Source organism: Rhea pennata, chromosome 10 (genome assembly GCF_028389875.1).
Source record: "Rhea pennata isolate bPtePen1 chromosome 10, bPtePen1.pri, whole genome shotgun sequence".
Classification (NCBI taxonomy): domain Eukaryota; kingdom Metazoa; phylum Chordata; class Aves; order Rheiformes; family Rheidae; genus Rhea; species Rhea pennata.
Window position 1 is genome coordinate 18,785,347 of NC_084672.1, and position 21,929 is coordinate 18,807,275.

A 21,929-nucleotide genomic window follows, 5' to 3' on the forward strand; every position below is an offset into this window, starting at 1 on the left:
CTTGATTCAGTAGAAGTTATTTTTGCTTTCTTCCTGTTTTCTATTTTTTTTTCTTCTCTCTGAAATGCTTGCACAAAGATTTGGTAGGTGAAGGTTTGCAAGTAGTGACACATCAGTCACAGGAGGACTGGCACAGAGCTGTACATTCAGCTACGGAATAAACAAGTTTCAAAGCCTCCATTAAGATAAAGAGCCATGACTTCATGAACAGACTTGTTTTTCAACTTGCATCATTACTCCAAATCTGATTTTCAGTGATGAACTTCTAAACATTCTAATCCTGTAGATGGTTTTAAATGGTTTTGAGGGGGAAGGGGAACACTTTGGAAGTATTTATCACAGAGTAAATTTGGCTACTAACATGGATATTTATGGATTTGTTTTATCTGCAGAAAATCCTTATGTCCTTCCCTCTATTTTTTAAGTATACCAAAAGGAAGAATTGATATGGAAGGCACTAGGGGATCTCAGCGAGTCCAGCTATACTGCATCATTCCTTTAAAAACATGGCATGGATACAATGAAGACAGCAATGGTAGCAGCAAACTTCAGGTGAGGCAAGATCGACAGAGACAAGCATTCTTCAGCTGTATTTGGGAAAACAGACAAGCTCTCAGTTATATCAGTGTGTTTCTTCTAGTCAGAAAATGAAGGCAGAAACCAGTTAAATACAAATTGGAAACAACTGCTCCCAATGATCGGATCTGTTCTGAGATGTACTTAATGTGCTATTTTCTACCTCATGTTCAAGCCTGAAAAAAAGAGCACTTTTTGGGGCAAAAGCTTGTCTATTTTTTCTCAGTTTTTTTCAGCTGATTATCTAAAGATACCTGTATATAGAACTCTGCACAAACTCTGGGAGGAACCAAGAAGCAGGGACTATAGGATCACAAGAGATCTTCATAAGGAAATGCCCAAACTCTCAGACTGTGGCTGTGCAGAGGGTGGGCAGTTACACTACAGTGACCTCCTTATCAACACCGTTAGTGCGTTTCAGCTGAATAACCATGTTGCCAATAGATTCCTGTTCATGACTGAACTAGTGCGCACCAGCTGAAGTTAGGTAACAGCTGATCTTCATTCAGCTTGACTTTCTTATTTTATGTGGTTTTGTTGGGGAATTCACCAGCTCCTTTTCCACCTAGATACAATCTTTCTATTCTCATGGTGCCCACACAGGCAGCTGCTAGCAAAGGACTGACTGCATTCACACCGCAGTGTCAGTATCACTAGCTACTTAAGTCTCCGCTGCTTCTCTGAAGGCACCGGTTCCTAAAACCCAGCAATTATGTGAGAATTTAGGATTCCTTGAAAAACGTAGTAGTGGGGAATAGAAGGGAAGAATATACCTCTCAGTTTAGGGTTAAACTGAGTAACAACCTGAGTCATCTTACTTTTAGTACTAAAAGGCTTGAAATGCCCTTGAAACACTCAAAAGGCTGTAAAAAGCATGTCAAGGTTTATTAAAATTTGTAATTATTTAGGTTTTTAGAGCTAGAGTCAGTATCTTTGCACAAACAATACTGACTACCTGGAGCAGTAGAGCTTACTCTACTTCTTTCTTTATGAATCACATTAATGTGGCAGCAGTTAATAAGCAGCATTGATGGTGTACATGCTTATTTTTGAGGCACAGGCATGTAACATTAGCTACAGCTGACTATAGTTAGCTATAACTCAATAATTTTAACTATTTGAGAAAGTTAAACATCCAGTCAGGCTTAGATAGGGCAAAAGATCAACAGAAATGCTCTAATTTATTCTGCTAGTAGAACCAAAGGCAACTTAAATGGAAGCCAGCATTAAACATTCTGAAAGACCAAGTCTGAACCGATTTTTGTCTTCTTTTGGAGACTAGCGGCAATTTAAAATACAGGGCGAAGCAAATAAGAAGCAAAAGAAGTACCTCTTCAAATGGTTCAATGTTTGCTATTAAACTTCACTGCATGGGGCTGATAGAGTTACCTGCTGTTAGTTGGTTGCTCCCATGTGCCAACACAGGAGTAGATGTTTGCTCACACAGCACCAGCTCTTTTCTGTACTTCCAGCTGCTTGGCTACATTACAAGACAGTGAAAAAATAAAATAAATATTTTCCTATTTTTTTTCCCTTTTTCTTTTCTTTTTAAATAAACAATGTTTTCTGTATCCCTAGAACGTTCTGCAGTCAAAAAGAGAAGGTGAAGAGGTCTAGCCAGTCACACATAGGAATGAAAGCTGTTCATAAACAATCCATTAATACTCTGAGAGGAAGTTAGATTTCACAACCAATAGGCCACTGCAGTTATCATGCTAAGATAAGGAACTGATAAAGTGTCAGGCTTTTGGATTAATGTCAACCAATAACCTTAAATGTGAGGTAAGAATTCCCCTTCTAGTCCTCCAGAATTAACTTCAAATTGCCTATACATTGTACAATACTGTTTAATCCCCTCATAAATATCTGTGAGCAGAGCAACTAGATGAGATCAGTGATCTCATACAGCTTGAAAAACCTTATATTCTCAGTAGGTTTCTCACATTCTTTAATGATATGGTTAATGGTTCAAAGTGGAACTAGCAGCTAGTCACAAGTAGAGTTCCTCAGGGGCTGATACTGGGTCCAATACAATTCAGGATCTTAATAAACAATCTGGATAACAGGATTAAATCAACCTTTACCAAGTTTGCAGATGACACCAAAGTGTGAAGAGAAGTAGATACAGTGGAAGGAAGAGCTACTATTCAGAGAGACCATGTCAGGCTGCAACATATGGCCAACAAGAGTTGCATGAGATTTAACAAAGGTGAAGTCCTACACCCAGGACAAAATAATCCCAAGAAGCAGCAGCACGGGTTGGGGTGTAGCTCTGCTGAAAAGGACTTAGGGTCCTTGGGGGGGCATCGAGCTGAACACAAGCCAGCAGCACACCCTTGCAGCAACAAAGGCAAACCATGCCCTGGGCTGCATCAGCAAGAACAACCAGCAGATCAAGGGACTATGCTCAGTGCTACTTGGGCGATATCTGGAATACTGCATCTAGCTTCGATTCCTCAGTTCGAAGGAGATCTCTTCCTAGCAAGACTTCTCTGCAATTCTATACAACGATTCCATAAAAGATGATGAGACATGAAGCTTTCAACTAATCAGGAGATCCTTCTCAAAACAATCAAAGGACAAATATCTCATTTGTTACTCTATTTCAAGCAACAAGCTTGAAAACAACATGGCCATTTTTGTTTCCTTATACTTCAGCAAGGATAAATTCTGCCTGTCCAAGATGAAGCATACAGAGCTTTGAGAAGTCCTTGAAAACACTGCAGATAAATGACATTTCTGAAACTCAGCTATGAGGCAAAGCTAAATATACACAATTTCAAACATCTGTGTAATGCAGTGGTCCTGGCATTTAAGAAAGGTGCTAAGCACACCACTGATCTTCACTTTGTTAGCTGCCCTGATTGCAACAGTTGTTTTAGTTCCCCTACATGAACACTGGACTGCAAACATATGCTCTGAAAATCCAACAGTTAACTGCTCACAGAGATAATTTTGAAATCAGCTTGATCAATTTTACAGCAGCTAGGACTTCCAGCTCAGAGACAACACAGCATGCACTTCTCCCTTCATATCCAGATGAATCTGCATAAAGAAAAAGAGGAAAAAAAATCTAATCAGGAAAAAAAACCCTATACCCAGAAGGGTTCATAGACTGGAAAAGCAACATCTAACACATAGTCCAAATACTTACGTAAAGGATATTAGAATATGTATTGACAAAAGAGGCATATAAGTAGCAACATAAATGCACACAATCCACCCCAAATGCAAAGCTTCAGATTGGAATTACAGAACAGGATTGTGGGAACTGTGAAAATTTCTTTCCAGTTTCGATGGATTGAGGTCATAACTAACATTAGTATTGGTGAGCTGTACAGCAACAGTTATCTGGGAAGCAAGATACCTACCCTTCTTCAGCTGTATTTTCCAGCTTTGCACAGCTTTATTATCTGGGCAACACTTAAGAATTTGTATTTTAGTAATATCACAACAGAGTCAGGCTTTTCTGTATTCCCTCCTCCAGGTAACTGTCACCATGGAAATCATCTACACAGAACTTGTAACTCAGCAACTGGTATCCAGTGAATTTTCTGGTTTTACTGAAATCTTTCTACCAATTACTTTGTTTTGCCATTTCTCTAATTTGACTAGACTGAATTAGTGAAATTATGAGAACATAAATTTGAAACCAGAAATATACTCAGATATTCAGTAACCACAAATAGCACTTTTCTTGGGCTAGTTTTAATGATTTTGTGCAACATTTTCTAAAACTAGAACCATAGTATTATTTCAGAGACCTCTACTGTACAACCCTTAACAGGATTATGAATTTACGAACTCAGAATAAAACTATTTCAAAGTTTAAATATTATCTGAAATAAGCATGTTACTCCTTCTCCCTCCTCCTCTCTTTCCAGACTCCTCTCAGATGCAAATACAGACGGAGTATACTTTGGCTCAACAGTTGCCTCAAACTGATGAGGGGCCATCAGCATTTAAAAACATGTTCTGCTTCAGAACCCTCAGCAGAAGAAACTCTTTACTTTTCCTGCCCATGCAGATCTGGGAGGTATCCACAACCCCCTTACTGTTACAACTCACAGTGACCCAAGCGACACTGTCCTGTGCCAGTATTTCAAATCACTTCTCTTGGGCAACATCCCCAAAATCCATTTTGTCATCTTCCAAGTCATAGAGAACAGCAATTTCCTCCCATGCATTAGAAAGCTTCTTATGCCATACCCAGCTTGTATTATTAAATAAATAAATAAGCAAGCAACCTGCATATGAACTTCTTGAATGCAAGTGCTGTATAGCCATGACAAAATGAACAAACCAGTTCTCAGTAGTGTATTTTCCACAAACCTAACAACAGATTCAAACAAATGTGATCTACGAACAAAACCAGAGGCTTTGAAACAGATACTCCACTGTAGAGCACTTTATGACAGTCCCAGATAATACGAAAGAGAACAAATCAAATAAAACGTAACAGCAAATGAAAAACTGTCTCATGTACTGTATAAACTCTAGATTCCCTATCCTAAATAAATAACAGAATACAGTTTTAATGTCATTATTATACAGACAAATGACATTATTATACAGTTAAAAGATAGAAATAAGTCTTTTAGACACCTAGATAAAAGGGCAAATAGCATATTTATTTCTAACATGACACTATCTAGAGACTGAATTCCATATTCGACCAGCTACAACATTTATATATACAAACTGAAAACTTTGCTTTGAATCCCCACACAAAGTTATCTGGCAGATATGACTCACAGCTAAAATATTCGTATTATGGGAGTTCACTAAATGGATTTAGGATTTTTCATCAGAAATACTTACAATCTACAAACAGCTCATTGTTAACATATCACCACAACTCAAAAGTGGAGGCTAAAGAATTAACAGAGTTAACAAATGTATCTAATGGGGGGGGGGGGAGGGGAGGAAACTCAAGAGGTGTTTTGTATTTCAGAGAGAACAGTTTTTAATGTATACTCACTGTTTAAGCCTACTTAAAGAACTTGTCTTCAGAATTTTATAAAACATATTACCCAGTTAACAAATTAAGTATTTTATTTATATTTCCACAATAATAAAATGTGTCATGTCAAGACCAGGGGAGCAGAACTCTGATCAGATGTATGCACTTAATAACTTACTTAGTCCAAATAAAAGACTTAACAGAAACTTTTTGTTAAAGCCCTTGTTTTTCATGTTAGCAGCTTAAGCATGAGTATGAACAGCTCACCAGAATATCATCCAAAACAAAATTTGTTCAGACATTTAAAACCAGTAGTGTGGTTTACAGTGGAAAATGGCAAAGAATTTATTGGGCTCCTTCTTGAAGCTTTCAAGAATACAAGAGCTTTTCTAAGAACAATACTCTTGAAGGAAGTTACAGGCAGAAATCCAGAAAACACAAAACAAAACCTTTGATAGAAAATAAAATTTTGCAGCCTCGGTTTCAAGTCTTGCTTCTGTAGAAATTTACTATCTGACAAAACACTGAAAGTACACACTGCAGAACAGCTGTAATGCACTGAACTCCTCCTTAACAAACAATCCATGTTAATTACAAATGCAGTACAGATCACGATGTACTTCATCAGCATATTGATGAAAACTTTAATTCTTACACAACTGCTGTTCACTAGGAAGCAATATGCCACCGTAAGGCGTGGCCTTTTGCAGGACCTAAGCATTCTGTTCTCCTAGTTTCATTCTGTCAGTTTGGCCCCAAATTTCAAGTGAACTGCTGAAGTACAGCACAGGCAGATTGGGTTTTGGGACTATGGCCTCCACCCTATCATTTATTCCTTCAGGCAAACTTTAATACTTTCAGCAAGTATTACTGCTATGCAGTCTGATGTGAGATTTAGGCTCTAATCATTCAGTAATACAGTAAATAATAATGTCTGCAATATTCAGTTTTGAAGATATGTCAGAATCCAAATAATTTTTGGACACAGTTTTTGCAAAGTACAGAAATAATTTTAAACTGTTTCATACTTTGCTGTATCCCTAAGTTTCCTAGTGAAAATTCATGGCACATACTGTTCAAGTATGTATGGCTTTTGTTCTCCAAACCTCATTTGCTGCATCATCCTAAAAATAAATAGCTTTTTGTAAGTAATGACTTCCTTTTAAAAAAAAAGCAGAACATTGTGTTAACACAATTAACTAATCAACTCTAAGTCATTCATTTTGTGTACATTACCTATGAACACAAAATGTCACTCAAAAATCTATTGGAATGCAAATCTGTAGTAATCCTGGAAGAAGAATTAAGAAAGCTGAAAAAGTGGGGTATTTTAATGCAGTGGTATCAGATATTTCTGTCAACCACTGCTTTATTCTTCAAGCTGCAGTTTTTCTATGAGTGAGACCTACAGAAGGTACTATTGTCCCCTAACCTCAGCTGCAGACACTTGCCTTTTTTTCCTCTACTGTTAAATAAGAGATTTGCACTTGAAATGCATCTACCAAAGTAAGAAAGGGTTAAAGCTTTGTAGAAAGTTTCAGTCTTCCTAAACATGGTTGCTTAGCTCTCTCCTCTGCCAGGTTGTTCTGGCTCCTTTGACGCTGCAAGAAAGTCCCAGATTTTTTGTTTTGTCTTGTCCTTCTCCAGTCTGTATTTACCTCAGCAAGGTTTAGCTATTCCTACTTCACTTGAGTTTTCTTTTACTTCGTTTTCCACTTTTTCATCTTCATTCCTTGTTTGCAGTTACTCTTCTTCGGTTTCTTTGCAGCCACACCTTCATTTCTAACAGGCTTAGCTGGATTGCCTTTTGTTTCCATAGCTACTGGCCTTTCCTCACTGGGTGTGTCCAGCTGTGCTTTTGCCCCAGTCATCTAGACACACATTGGTAGAGAATAAAAAAAGAACTAGAATTAAAAATCTTAAGTCTGTATTAAGCATAAATATACACAACTATCTTCAGAAAACTGCCTTCCTCTACTTGTTGATCAAGTGGGACACAGAGGCTACATCCGGACTGTCTGGCAGGCACCCTTGGTCTTCCCGTTGCCCAGGGGATCTGACCACTCCTGCTGCTTTTTTGCCCACATGCCTGGATTTCCTATTGGTAGAAACCAAATTGCATAAGGGAAGTAGGAACTGAGGTGCACCCTAACTGTGCCCTCACACGACATCAGGATATGGCTAAAACACAAAATGGGCCTAAAAAGCATTTCGTAGTCCACTAAATGAGGCAATTAGCATGTGGCTCCTATCCAAATCAAAAAAATTTCAAAGTATGACATACCTCATTTACTCATAAGCCTCAATTACAAAGCAGGCTGGAATTCTGAAAATTTTTCTACAGAATTTCTATCAAAATTTTCTTTAGATGCAGGCAATTAATTTTGCTTCTCATACTAAATTCTATGCTGTTAAAAAAAGAAAAAAAAACACCCCCTCCCCCAAAAAACAAAAACCAGATCTCAGTGACTTAGAATATATGAACATTCACTTAATCCAGTAAGGCCTGCAATGAAGCTCGTGTTCAAACATTTAAACCATGTGCTTCTTTAGGCTAAACTGCTCTTTTGAAGAAATACAGAACACGCACGCTCTGCAAGGTTGTTCATTTTCAGCAAAAAAGCCCGAGACGGCCACACACAACTGTATGTTTACGCCCAAGACACAAAAATGGCACTTGCCTAAATTAAAGTATTCCTATATTAAAGTACTCCTATACCTCCAGATACAAAGTAACATATTGTTTACTTTGTAAATAGTATTACATATAAATTGATATGACTGTTCTATTGTGTAGGGGATAGCATAGCAATGAGAATTTAAGTTTCTATATGTCAGGGGAAGTGGGAAGCACACTGAACTGCAGTGAAAGTTTCCTCAGGAGTGAAAGAGTTCACTGCAAAAACAGGTGATTAATGGCAATTAACATACTTTAGAGGGCCAAAAGGAAAGCCTATTTTTTGCTGCAGAGAATCACTGTTATACCTAAATGAGCTTTACATAGAATTACAAACAAGGCCAGCCCCAAGATACCCCCCACTATCCGCTGAAATTAGGTATCAACTTTCATTAAAGAGTACTTTCTTCTGGCTTTCTGTCTTGTTATATGACTATCCCACATCTAATAATGCAAAACCTCTGACACTTATTTTTCTTGGGACTGATTTACTCACAACCTCTCTCCTGCATGGGTTCTCTGATAAAAGTACCATATATGGTTCAGTGTTCATCACAGCCCTTCTCAAAGCAGCACCCTCTTCTCTGTATAGCTACTTATTTTCACAAAACTGTTTAGATTTTAATATCTGAGGCCTCTAAGACATGTCAATTTTGGCTGAAATAGCCCAGTAAGTTCAAGATTTTGAGAGATGGGGGTAAGAATGAGGGAAAGGGGTGAAAGTTGGGACTGACAAAGAGGAAACTAGGCTAACAGGTCCTTCCTGAAATAGTCTGAGGAAAAAGCAAATGAACAACGATGACAAAAAATACTATCACAGAGACAAAACCAGGAGAAAACTCTTTGTAAATGCAAGTGTATCTCTGTGCAGCTGTACTTCAAAGCCATTTTACACAGCTAAATTACCCAGCTATTAATAAAGCCACCCACCACATTCTTTTGCTGTCCAAAAGTATTATTAGTCCACATAAATTTAAGATGCAAAACTCCATTTTGGAAGAATTTTGCCACGAAATGGTGAAAAATTGTATTTCTAAAAAATGTATCATGGATACTAGAGAACTGGAGTAAGAGCTCTATATAGTTACTCATGGAATAGAGAGTTGAAGAAAGATTCAGCTTACCTAATTTCTACCTACCTAGACTCCTTCTGTAATCACTAGAGTGACAGTGAAAACCCTACAGAATGAGTCACATAATCTACTTAAGAGGCCTATCCTGGTGTGGACATGGATCTCTACATAATTACACGCCTATCCTCTCCGTTAATAATAAACAGAGTCCAGAGTAACAAGCTTAAATGTTGTTTTCCATATTGTAAACATTTAGGTCTAGGTGAGAGAAATCCTTCTTGAAACGAGCTTCAGGAAAAAGGCTTCCTATTCCTGCAGCAGACCCAGCACTCTAAAGAGTCTCTCTTACGGACTGACCAGATTGTTTCAAAACAATTAATCTGATCTTCCACCAAGTGGGATACTGACCTTCTGTTTCCGCACAGCCTCTTGGGGTGCAGGTGGAAAGGTGCATGGGACTCTTCCGTGGCTCATGTGATAGGGCAAAGGGAGGCTAGGATCTAGAGGTACCCAGGGGACTGACAGACTGGCAGGTACAGAAGGCAGATCGCAGTGTGCCTTATGCAAGTTATAGGATGCTCTGGTCGCCTTGTCAAGAGAACTCTTATAGATTGCAACTGATGAATCTCCTGCAGCATGAGTCAGTAAATAGGAACCCTCCTGCAAACTGAAGCGATATAGATCAAAATTTAAGACGTGAAACAAAACAATTTAAAGAGCATTTTTATTTTATCTGACCAGTTGATCAGGATAGTTAACTTCTTAATGACAAGGAAAACATCTTTATATATTTACACAGCAGCCCCTTTTCATAAAGCTACAGAGAAAAAAATGCATGAAGTATATTGATAAATACATACTAACTTATGTATTTGTAATATACATATTTACAATGCATTAATTTATTATCAATGTATAGCTTATCATCAGTTATTTGTGCCTCAGTTCCACAAAACATTTAAGCATACCCTGAAAACTATCTATATGCAGCAGAACATATAATTCTTTATCTAATCAATGCCTGACGATACATAATGCATATATGCATATCAACACAAAGAGCAGAAGTGTTTTAAAGCACACATTTCAACCAGTTCCCCATATCTGAAAACTTAAGCACAAATCATAAAGCTACGGAGATTAAAAAGCACAAGAAAATTTATGTAATGCAAAATAACATGATTTACATACAGTGCAGGAAACTTTCTTCACAAAAAATTACAGACACACAAGATATGACAAGGCTACTTGCAGCCTGAAAGCAGCTAAATAAAGAAAGAAAAGGAAGCAGAAAGAGAAAGGCTGCAACTTTATATATATATATATATATATATATATATATATATATATATAAATATATATATATTTTTTATATATATATATATATAAAATATATATATAAAATATATATATTATATATATTATTATATATATATAAAATATAAAATCTGCTGTAATTATCTAAGCAGAAGGAAACATAGACAAAAGTCAGTATCATTGCAACATACTACGCAAAAGACTATCAAAAAACAAAAGGACAAGTTCTAAACGTCAACCTACATATATAATAGTATAACTCACACCTTGAACTGTTTAATCAGTTCCAAATTGTCAAGTTTCGTATCTCTCAAGGAAATGTTCATAGAAATCAAATTCTATTTCTTTTGCAACTTTTAGGGCACCTGAAGCAACAACAATCAGTAGGCAACCATTCTACAAAAGAAATGGAACCACATGGGTAACACTGCAAATAGATACAGTGAACAATAATGGAGCACTTACTCAGACACCTTCTTCAAGATGTGATGAAGTATGTTTAATGAATTTGCAGGCCTGTAAGTAAAAAAAAAAAAATTACAAATATTACAAAAGTAGTAACTAGCAAGACTTGTAACAGACTTGAATTCACTGTTAAAAAGCTATTGAAAAATACTCACTTAATCAGTCCAAGCTTTTCTCTTAAAATTTCTGGAGAAATCTTTTCTAGCATAATAAGTTTTGATGTAAAAGCATCAATACGTCCTGAAAAAAAATATTCAATTAATACATTAAAAAATAAGAGAACAAATAAATGATGCTCCTAGTATTTAATATTTGCTGATCTAATCCAATAAAGGTTTTTATTGCTCATTTATAGCTTAACTCAGTGAAAAGTATTTGCAAATGATGTACAGTAACTGACGTGTAGTTGCTTTATTTATCAGGATGACTGTTTTCTTTCAGGCACTGTTTATTTGTTACTCTTCTTAATATCAGTATTTTGTGAAAGACTAAGTGGTTAGGTTTAACATTCTACATTGCTGCCTACAGGAAAAAAGACTTGAAGTCATTAAAAAAAAGAAAGAAAGAGAAAAGATCTGTTCATGCTCTCCATTCCCATCTCCATTCCCCGTCAGCCTCTTCTCAAATAACAATCTTCTTTACTTCTAAACCCACAGACAACATAGCGTAAAAATTCTATGAACAACGCAAATCTGTTTTGCATTACTTGTTACATCTTTTACTCGTTAAGTGACTGATAGAAAATGCTTGGCATTCTGCGAGTCATGCATTCTGTGAGTTAGGCATATAATAAGCACTTCTTTCCAGTCAGTTCTTAAATCTTCTTTAAAAGCCAGTATTATCCTATTCTGGTGAAAGTAAACTTTTTTTCTGCAATAGATTTCACTTAGGCACTTAATGTAAATAAATAGTAGTTGGGGTAAAACATTCCCATTTTAAATCAGCAATGCATATCACAACTTTATTTACTACTAAAGTACAACTGCCTTCTTTGGAAGCACGTCACAGTATTTCCTTTGCAAATGCAGGATTTCTTATTCGAGCAGTAAAGGGCCTTAAAGTAGCAACTGAGCAATATGCTTTACTAGCAATGGAAAGAGAGCACTCTTAAGTTTGTTTCCTGATAATATCTCTGCTTTTGTGCACACTATCAGTTCATTCTTTGAAAACACGAAAATCACAGACTCGCTGTAATAGCACGCTTGGTAATTTATTAAGGAAGCCGCAGCTAGATATCCGATTTTCTTCTCATCTTGTGAGCTGGCAGCACTGTTGAATCACTGGGCTCAGCGCTGAGATTCTTCTCTCGGCCACACACATCTGTGCAGCACTGAGCAACAACATGGGACAACTATGGGGCATGGATCAAGGTCCAAAGAACTTTCCAGCCACTCTTAATTGGCAATGTAAAAGACTGCTATGATCAGGATTTCAGGTCCTTTTAAGATCAAGGAACTCTCAAGCAATTTAACAGTGATATTTACTATGCTCTCAAAACTTCAATTTAAAAGGCTTCCCTTAAGACCCATATAGTCTCAGAACAGTCTTGAGCAACAATTTAAGTTGTCAAGGTTCTGCATTATTAGCGGTAAGATCACAGTTTTGACATGGTTGTTCCAAACCTTCATTCTCATACTAGAGGGTCAATTTAAGAACATCTATTGCACTTCTGTTACTGGTTTAAACTCTAAATTTATTACATAGGACATAGTATTTCACTCAAAATAATTTAAATTATAGCATGATCTAAGAGGATGACCAGCACAAATCTGTCTGTCTGCTTACGCCAAAAGCATGACGGCAATAGCCTTTTTACTTTGAGGTATCAGAAGAACAAATGGAAAAGCACAAATTGAAGAACGAGATATTCACACTACTTTGTCTGTAACACATACAGATATTCTTACCACCAGGGAACTGTCAGCTGTGCTTCAGGAAAAGGGTCTTTGTTGTAAAGACCTGTCTTAGTAAACAGACACTAACAACCTCATCTTTTTCAAAGCTACCCAGAAAAATAAACTGAAAGGTAGAATTTCACAGCTACCTTCTAATATTTCTCAAGGATAGCAAAGAATCTTGAAGTATGATATGCCAACAGTTTCCCAAAAAAGACTGTGATAAACAATCAATTTTGTGGAAGAATATTTATACACACGCTTTTTTTTTTTTTTTTTTTTTAAATCCGTTTCCACTAGAAACCACACAGTGGTACCAGAAATCACCAGTTCCCAATTTGTCTACCTAAATAGACCACGTATTCTGCCAGTATCAAAGGCTGGTTATGTGCCAAGAGTCTTCCTCCACACCTGCAACAGACACGTTATCATAGCGACAGGAAGAGACCCACCCCTCGTGCCGGGAGTGCCGATTTACTGTGCAGGATGGCGAAAATATACAGTAATGCTGTGCTTCCCAGGAATACACAAAGGAAAACCTTTATGCACCTCAGGGTTTGCTGCAGGAAAAAGCGCATCCAAGGGCTGACAGCCGTCACGGGAATAACCAGAATTTCTCAATCTCACTGACATTCCTCCCCCGAGCACAGCACGAGAACAAAGAGAGCCCAGCGAAGAAGGGCAGCTCCGAGCAGCCAGCCCCGCCTGGGGCTCTACATCTGACTCAGGGAACCTCCACACCGGAACGGGTGACAGCGGTGACTGCTCATGCCAGAGCAACTCTTGCCGTCCACAACCTGCTTTCTCCTATACTCCCGAGAGCCTCTATGAAATATCGGCTGGACAAGCCATCCTCAAGCTTCTGTAGTCAAGCCATACGTTAAGTATCCTGTCGCAGATGGAAGATTAGATAGAAGCGCATTCTTCTAGCTTGTTGCTTTATAAGCAATGAGCCCTTCTCTACAGCTTCACTATTCCCCCACACTGCTTGCAACTCTGCAAATACAAGATCAGCAAGGCTTTCTAGAAGTGTTATTAGGCCACAGTGAAAATCAGCCCTTCTACCCATTCTAGAATTCTATCCCTTCCATACAAATGCATCACTTAGAGTATATTAATATATAATTGCAGCACTGTGCGCATAATTATTTTAACTGTGCGAAGATTTCTTGGAGGGAAAAAACCCCAGCAAACTAAGTTCCACTTTCGTGCTTTTAAATTTAGATAGTAGACAAAGGTAGATGCAATCAACAAAACTAGTGCTCCTAACACACCAGATTTCACATAACCCTTATGTTTTTAAGGTAGACAAACTCTGTAAGAATAGAAATAACTCAGCATTTCTAAAACAGTGTTTTTATGTGAGCTGCTAAGAAATAAAAGACTTTGAAGACTAAAAATGGTAATTCAATGCATAATTGGAAAGGTTAGGCAACCACAGGCCGCAACTGCTGCCATAACAACCAAAAACACAAGACAAATCTTTCTACAACAGGAAAGTGAGGAAGTCCCAAATGCAGAACATTCATCTACTGTACAAACAGGACTGCCCTCACTCTCTACCAAGTGCCAAACACATTTTTAAATACACTTTGACTAACCACTTTAACTGTTGCAAATTCTGTTTTTTAAAATCTTGCTGATTACCAGATGATTGGTATCAAACAAGTCTTTAAAAAAAGTCTCTTAAAATCTGGCCACATTATTTTAGTTTCTTTGCTGTGTACATAGAACATATACTCACGAATTTAAGCTTTTGTAGTTCTGGACTTTTAAAGAAGCCATCCTATAAACATCAAAGCAGAAATTTAATGGAAATTTGTTAGTGAATTTCCCCGTAACTGCTAGTGTGCTTGGTTTGTGTTTTGTTTCTGGACAAAATAGCATTTACAATAGGATACCTTCCCGCTAATATTCCCTTTTTCTTTCTTTCCTTTTTTTTTTTTTTTTTTTTCAAAAAAAGAAAAAAAAAAAAAAAACACTGCTTTACTGACTTCCCTTTCATCCTCTCTTGTATTCCATCTGCTGCATGATACAGGACAATGGCTCAAAATCAAAGATACTTATAGTCCTAAAGATTGCTAACTTCAAAGAACTAAATTCAAGCTTACATATACATTTTTCTTTGAAAAGCAAATAAACACAGTTCTTGAAAATAACTGTTACTAGGTGCTTTAGCGTGAAAAGCATGACAAGCATGACTGACGCCCAGAAGCAGTTTTAGATACAGTACTAACTTAAGAGAAAAGTAAAAAACAAGTTTAGAAAACTAAAAGAAAAAAATAAGGAGGACTTACGGTGTATGGAATACACCATAAGCATCTTCCTCTTCTGTTATTCTGTGAGTATTCATACATACATATTTCTTAAAAATTGACATAAGCTTACCAATAAAAAATGAGCATTCAGAATGCAACATGCTCTCTGTCCACAGTCGACATACTTCACTTTCTGTAAGAGCTTCGACACCATAATAGCCTTGATATTCTAGTTTTGGCAATAGGAATAGTGGAACAGGCTATAAAAGTGCAAATACAAGTGAAATGATCACTCAATGTCCAAAAATAAATATCGCAATAGAATCACATTTTCTAATTCATAGTCATCATGATCTTCTACTGCAGCTCAAATCTCTAAGATGAATCTAAGACTACACAGATTCCACATAATGGAAGATGAAATAGAAAAAAAAAAAATGTGTGTATACGTGTGTGTGCCCGTGCACACATTTATGTGCCTTAGTAAACTTCTACATAAAAGCTGCAGTAATTTCTCCATAGGAATACATTATTTTGAATTTCACATTTCTATGCTCTACTGCCCTCTTCAGGAATTTTAGAAAAATAAGCAGTATATTTCTGAGTTACTTACTATTTTAATGGTATGCTGTCATTTATGCTCTATGTCAGAATTTCAAATCAGAACTTAGTATTTGGAATCTCGTTTGAAATCAGAATTTAACATTTCTGTGTTAACACTAACAGACAAGAACTGAAGACGCTCCTCATTGAAAGTTTAGAGTTCAACTGTCAGCAAATATTTTCAAAAATAAAAACAGCGTTCAGTTTCTGACTGTCCATGAAAGCACAGGCCAATGGATGACAAAACGCAAAGAAGGATTTCTCTCACACCTCTACGGGTCCTCATCCTGCCTCATTTTCTTTTTAATCTACATCTCAGTCTTTCCTAGAAGAGCTATTCTCTTGCTAGTAAAAAAAGAACAATTATTGTTTTACTTTTACATAGCACTTTAAAAGTTTGAAGTGGTATGCAAATATTAAGTCTTAAAACTAACACTACCCCCCCATCTGTGCTGAAAAAGACAGCAATTAAGTTAGCAATACTGAAAAGCAACATGGAAATGTGATTTATGAAACAAAGCAGCTACTCAAGCATTTATAAGCAATGTATCCATATTAAAATGACATTTCTTCAAAATAAAGTTCTGAGAAGGAAATCTTAGCAAACAATCAAAGAGTTACAAAGATATTTCTATTTTAATAGAGCAGAATCACCTCACTAGGTGTATGCATGCCTAAAATTCTGTTATTTTGGGGGGAGGGAGATACCAAACCAAATTTGTCAAATCATTGAGAGGACTCCTGACAAGATAGATGAATTATTCAGGATTCCAGAACAAGCTTTTCTTCTCCAGACATAATGAGGAGTATCTTGGTTTCATTTAAAGCTTTTTATTCCTTAAGATAAACAATTTGTGAGAATGTATTCCATACAGTCCCCTCAAGCAGAATGAAGGGGACATACTATCCTCTTTGAAATGTACCCTCTGCAGTTCACTCTATCCTATCTCTCTCTGCTTAACTAGGTGTAACACTAAGGTTCAGTTCTGCTTTGAAGTATTTACAGTCACGAAGAATCTCAAAGCCTTAGGCCGCAAACCTAATTACTGCATTAAGTTTTAGGAATAGTTCAAATTGGCATTAGTATAACTACCCACGATTATTATTATAATGTGGTGGTTGTAAGAAACGCAGAATCACACTTGCTTATCTGTTCTAATCAAGTGAGGCTAAAGAATCATAAGTTATTCTTGCCTCCCCTGCTGCAACAAATATTTACTTAAGAAGGTGTACATTGAAGAAGAGCTACAATTGGAAACAATTGGACTGGAAACACATCATACCTCCGTTTTAATTCCAGAGATGCTCAGTACACCTTAAATAATGACAGTCTGTTAAAGGAAAAAGTTCCAGTTGAGCACATCAATTAACACGAAATAAAAGAATAAACAGCCAGAAAAAGACTGACAGCAAAATTTGTACCTTTTGGGCTGTTTTCTTTTTATGGGATCGTGGCCTTGTCTTTACTTTTTGCACATTGCAACGTACAAGTAACAACAGATTGTCCAAACTGAATAGTTTATATACGAGGTTGCCATCCTCAGGTGCTGTATACTCTGAAGGGTCTTCAACAAGCATCTCAAGTTCATTTGGCAACTTTCCTACAGAAAATAAATAAAACAGAAAATTAAAAATTTGTAGACTTCACTGTAAAACTAACTAGCTTTCTTCTCTCTTGAAGTAGAATTTCTTTAAAAAAAGTTTGATAAGGATCTGGCAAGGGAAAAACCCTACCCTATTAGGCACAAGAGGTCACTCATCACATATTTCAAAATAAGTTAAAATGAATAATGTCCAATGTAAGAGTATATTATTAAATACTCTCACATATTTTATCTTAATCATTCTATTTCTTGTGCAAACGGAGCTGTGAAACTCCATGCCTGTACAGAGCTCAAAGGCTGGAGTTTAAGTCACAGTGAAGTTACACTCAGCACAAAGGAAATCAAAAGTCTATTGACAATGAATGTCTCCTGAGAGCTGCCATCCATTTAATAGTTCCTTAAACGGCTCAACTCTGCATTCCAAGCTGAATTTGCTTCAACTTTAATACCAGCATATCCAGAATCACACACACACAATCACAGAATGGCTGAGGGTGGAAGGGACCTCTGCAGATCATCTAGTCCAACCCCCCTGCTCAAGCAGGGTCACCTAGAGCATGGTAGACAGGGTTGCATTCAGGTGGGTTTTGAATATCTCCAGAGAAGGAGACTCCACAACCTCTCCGGGCAACCGGTTCCAAGAAGAAACTCTAGATCTCAAAATGCAGCTTTCAGGCAGGTAAACAAGCATCCCCACATCCTATAGATTTACTTTAAGGAAACATTTTAAAAAAACATAATGAATACACACCAACCTATTTAAGATTTTGTATTGAAAATTTATCCTCTTCTGGTTTTTTGTCCGGCAGGTGTGTAGAAATGTGCGCCAAAACTACAACTACAAATAGATACTGCTGTAGTGCTATGAATAAAATCAAATACATTTAACATGAAACTTCAGAGCTTATGAACATCTTTCAGTAAGTATGAGAGATCATCATCCAAATGATAGAAAATTATTTTCAATTAGTAAAATTTTTAACTTAATTCTGTCTTTCCACAGAGAAGACAGGCCTTTTTTTGTTAGCTTGCTATACAACTTTCATTTTGTTGAACAATTTCTGCTTAGTATTCTTTCACAGTTACACTTTAGCTCCTCAGCAATATTGGTTTCACTGTTTCTATTAAAAAATACAATTATCAATTGTCAAACATCTGAATTCCACACTCTGGTTTTCTAAAAAGAGAATATCACAACTCAATCCCTCAAATTGAGGAAGAGGAGACAAGTATATTTTAATGACTATTAAAATTAATTTTGAATTTTAAATTCAATTAAAATTAACATAAAGGTTATGTAACGATAAGAGAATTTTAGCTGAAACTGAGTAAACTGAAAGTTTCATTTAATGCAGCTATCTTTTACATTTCCTTCTCTACTAACAGCACATTTCCCTACACCTCCTTTCCTCTCCTTTACTTCAGCCAGTAGAACACAAATATTAATTTGAAGTATCATCCTGTCCCTTCCTCCTTCTGATGATCTAACCACATAACATGTATCAACCACATCAGACAGGTTTACTGGCTCTATGCTCCTAAAAACCCTCAGCAGAAAAGGAAAGATATGCTTGTGTCTTTACCAGGAGGCAGGAATGCTTCTCGAGCCCCCTGCAGCCCCATTCCTGCTCCTCTGGGGCATCCAGGGTCTCCTCCCCCCCCCCTCCCAGGTTTCTCTCTCACATTTGCAACTAGTTCTCGTACCACAGCAAGGATGCGGCCAAGGCCTACAGTGTACCTGTAGATAAACAGGATGTGTTGTTTAAAAGCCTAGAGGGTGGCCATCTTAAATCAGGAAAGTCCAAACTTCAATCTCCAATTATTTCCATTACAGACAGATTAATTCCTCTGTGACTGAACAGACAGCTGGTCAGAAAATTCCAGTGAAACATCTTCCACCAGAAAACACAGATTCACTTCAATTAAAGGCTTGAGAAAAGAGAATCTGTGTTGCAGCAACCTGCCTGGTTTCCTGTGAGCTTACCCGACACCGGGTTTGCACGTTCAGTTGTGCAGAGCTCAGAAGCCACAAAGGCACGTCGGAAAACCCTCACACTTCAGGATCCCTAGGATATTTGAGGCTTAGTTCTGGATGGAGACCTGCATATAGCCCAAGTCCCACTTCCAGCTAAATGCAGGAAAACTTGGAGAAGTGACTTGTAGGGTGTCCTCCCAAGCCTGCTGGAACCGATGGGAATAGTGACTGAATTGTGAGCCTCAGAACTTAAGACACACAAATTTACAGACTTCTTATAATGTTAATTGCATAATTTCATTAATTTTTCCTTCTGCAGAAAATTTAAAGTTTCTTGTCATTCAAAAATGGCACTATTTTTGCAGACTTCCTCACAGACTAGACTACTAAGAAGTTGGAATTTCTAAAAATAACTCATTTTAGTATCAAATGACTTCTCCTCCTCTATTTTGCTTTCATTAAAATGTTAATAGGCTCACTCTCGTTTGTCTTAGGCTCTAGCTACTCAGTAGCACTGTAAAAAACTTATAGAATATAGCATTTAGAGCGCCCAGACTAGACCCTCCTTTTTTCTCTCCTTCCATCCACAGGCACTTCTTGCTCAAAATCCTTGCCTGTAACAACCTTTCATTCCTCTACAGTAAAATAAGATAACATTTCATGTACAACTCTGCGGATGAACATCTACAAACATTTCTCTTACACATGCAAAACAGTATTTCTCATACAGAAAAGGTATTAAAAAAAAGAAATTTAAGTCACATCTTTAAACAAACATAAAAGAGGTACTATCAGGATATTTTCCAGAGGACAGAATTAAAATCAGTTTCTCTTAAATTTACAGAAAATTTAAAATTTTACTCCATACATGACAAAGAGTGTTACTTACTCTTTGGAGGTCCTTGGAAAAGCCATGTCCAGGAATTTCTAGACAAGTTGCTGGAATTTGAGACAGGGCCTGGTGCAGTTTCTGTGTTGGAGATCATCGATGATTTTGGAGATGGAGGCACATGGGTTGGTGCAGAGTTAGAATTCTCACAGCTCACTAGCAGCTGCTCATGAGCTTTTGGGGAAGGTGACTTGAGGAGTTCAGTTTGCATTTTCAAAATTTGTCCAACAGGATCAAATTCTTTGGACAACCTTTTTGCACGCTTTCTGGAAGCATTTTTCCCCAGATCCACATTATCTGGGGATTCAGTCACAGTTTCTGATGGCATAGAGGAAGGCGATGTAGAAGTCTCTGCTGAGATGCTGGAAAAAGTATTTGCTACAGCTGATTTGCAATAATCAGTATTTTTACATTCTGTATCAATTATCAAACGATCTTCATCAGTATCACTACTGCACAAAGAAGCACAACTCTTATTTTTTTGTGCATCAGACTCTTTCTTGAAAGTAGCATCATTAGATAAAGTATTTAATTTTGTTTCAGTGTCTGATACTTCCTTTGTCATGAGGTGCTGTGCTTTGTTCAATTCTATCTCCTCTGAATGAAAGCTTTTACGAGATGAATTTTCTTCAAGTTTGGAGCACAGAATGCCAAAGGACGGAAGCTGCACTTTGCTGGCTGAAAATCCTTGCTCAGAAACTGTGCTTCTTCCCTCTTCACCTACATTGTTTATGGTAGGTGTCAATTTTTTGTCCACTTTTAGTTCACGTGATAGAACTGGACCAGTATTACCAACTTTAGGAAAAGTATTTTCTGTTTTAGAATTCTTTGAGAGTTTGACTGATGCGCCAAAAGTTTCTAGTTCTGTAACATCATCATCAAAATCCATCCCCAGGTCATCTGGAACAGGAATCTTCCTGCACTCATAGGTGTCAGAAGGTATCTTAAAACAAGAATGGGGGGGAGAGGGGCAAATAACATATTAACTATAAATAAAACATTTAAATTTGAAACATGCGAAAAACATTCTACTAGTCACATTAGGACTGTTGAGGTACAGAGGAAGTAACTGAAAAAAATGAATGAACAAACCAACCACACTGCATTTAAAGTGGAGTACCTTAAACCATTGAGAGTTAAAAGGTCTTTGAAAATAGAAGAGAAGTTTATAAAGCCTTGTCCACCTAAATGTGCCACACCAGCTGAAATATAGTTTAACGACGTAAACGTTAAAGACGAGATAAAGATGTTGTAGAAGCCCTTCAAGAAACCGGACAGACTTTTTAAGAAATAGGATATGTAACTCCAAGGCAGAAAAGCTAGAATGCAGCTCAAAGACTATAAATCTAGTGTTTTGGGTTTTTTTTAATTAATTAAAAGAAGTGGTGAAGCTACATACATCCCACTGAAAATTCTCTTCCTCAGCTGGTTTGTCCATCAATACATCAGAAATCGATACGTAAGACTTTTTAGTTGCTAAGAAGTCCATTGGAATTTCATGGAAGATTTGGTTCCTCTCTCTTATTGTCATTTCCTTTTTCAGGAGAGGTGAGTCAACATAAACCACTTTGGCTGGTTTGCTATCTTTTAAAGAATGGAAAGAGATAGATTACGTGAAAGAAAAGAAACAATCA

The 21,929-nt window shown here is 37.1% G+C and overlaps 1 protein-coding gene across 3 annotated transcripts in view; it reads right to left on the minus strand.

Moving 5' to 3' along the window:
* Window positions 1-2,507: 2,507 nt before the first annotated feature.
* ICE2 (interactor of little elongation complex ELL subunit 2) overlaps window positions 2,508-21,929 on the minus strand; it is a 29,801-nt gene continuing 10,379 nt past the window's right edge. The window contains exons 8-16 of one of the 3 annotated variants that reach the window (XM_062584219.1): window positions 21,695-21,879; window positions 20,296-21,238; window positions 17,250-17,428; window positions 15,355-15,484; window positions 11,227-11,311; window positions 11,072-11,122; window positions 9,698-9,956; window positions 7,198-7,410; window positions 2,508-3,621 (exon numbers count right to left, since the gene is read on the minus strand). In XM_062584219.1, coding sequence (XP_062440203.1) covers window positions 7,240-7,410; window positions 9,698-9,956; window positions 11,072-11,122; window positions 11,227-11,311; window positions 15,355-15,484; window positions 17,250-17,428; window positions 20,296-21,238; window positions 21,695-21,879 — 2,003 coding nt within the window. In that variant the 3' untranslated portion in view covers window positions 2,508-3,621; window positions 7,198-7,239. Of the gene's footprint in view, window positions 3,622-5,186; window positions 7,411-9,697; window positions 9,957-11,071; window positions 11,123-11,226; window positions 11,312-13,301; window positions 13,829-15,354; window positions 15,485-17,249; window positions 17,429-20,295; window positions 21,239-21,694; window positions 21,880-21,929 lie in introns of those variants that run through there. The other 2 variants (XM_062584218.1, XM_062584220.1) reach the window with 2 other exon arrangements.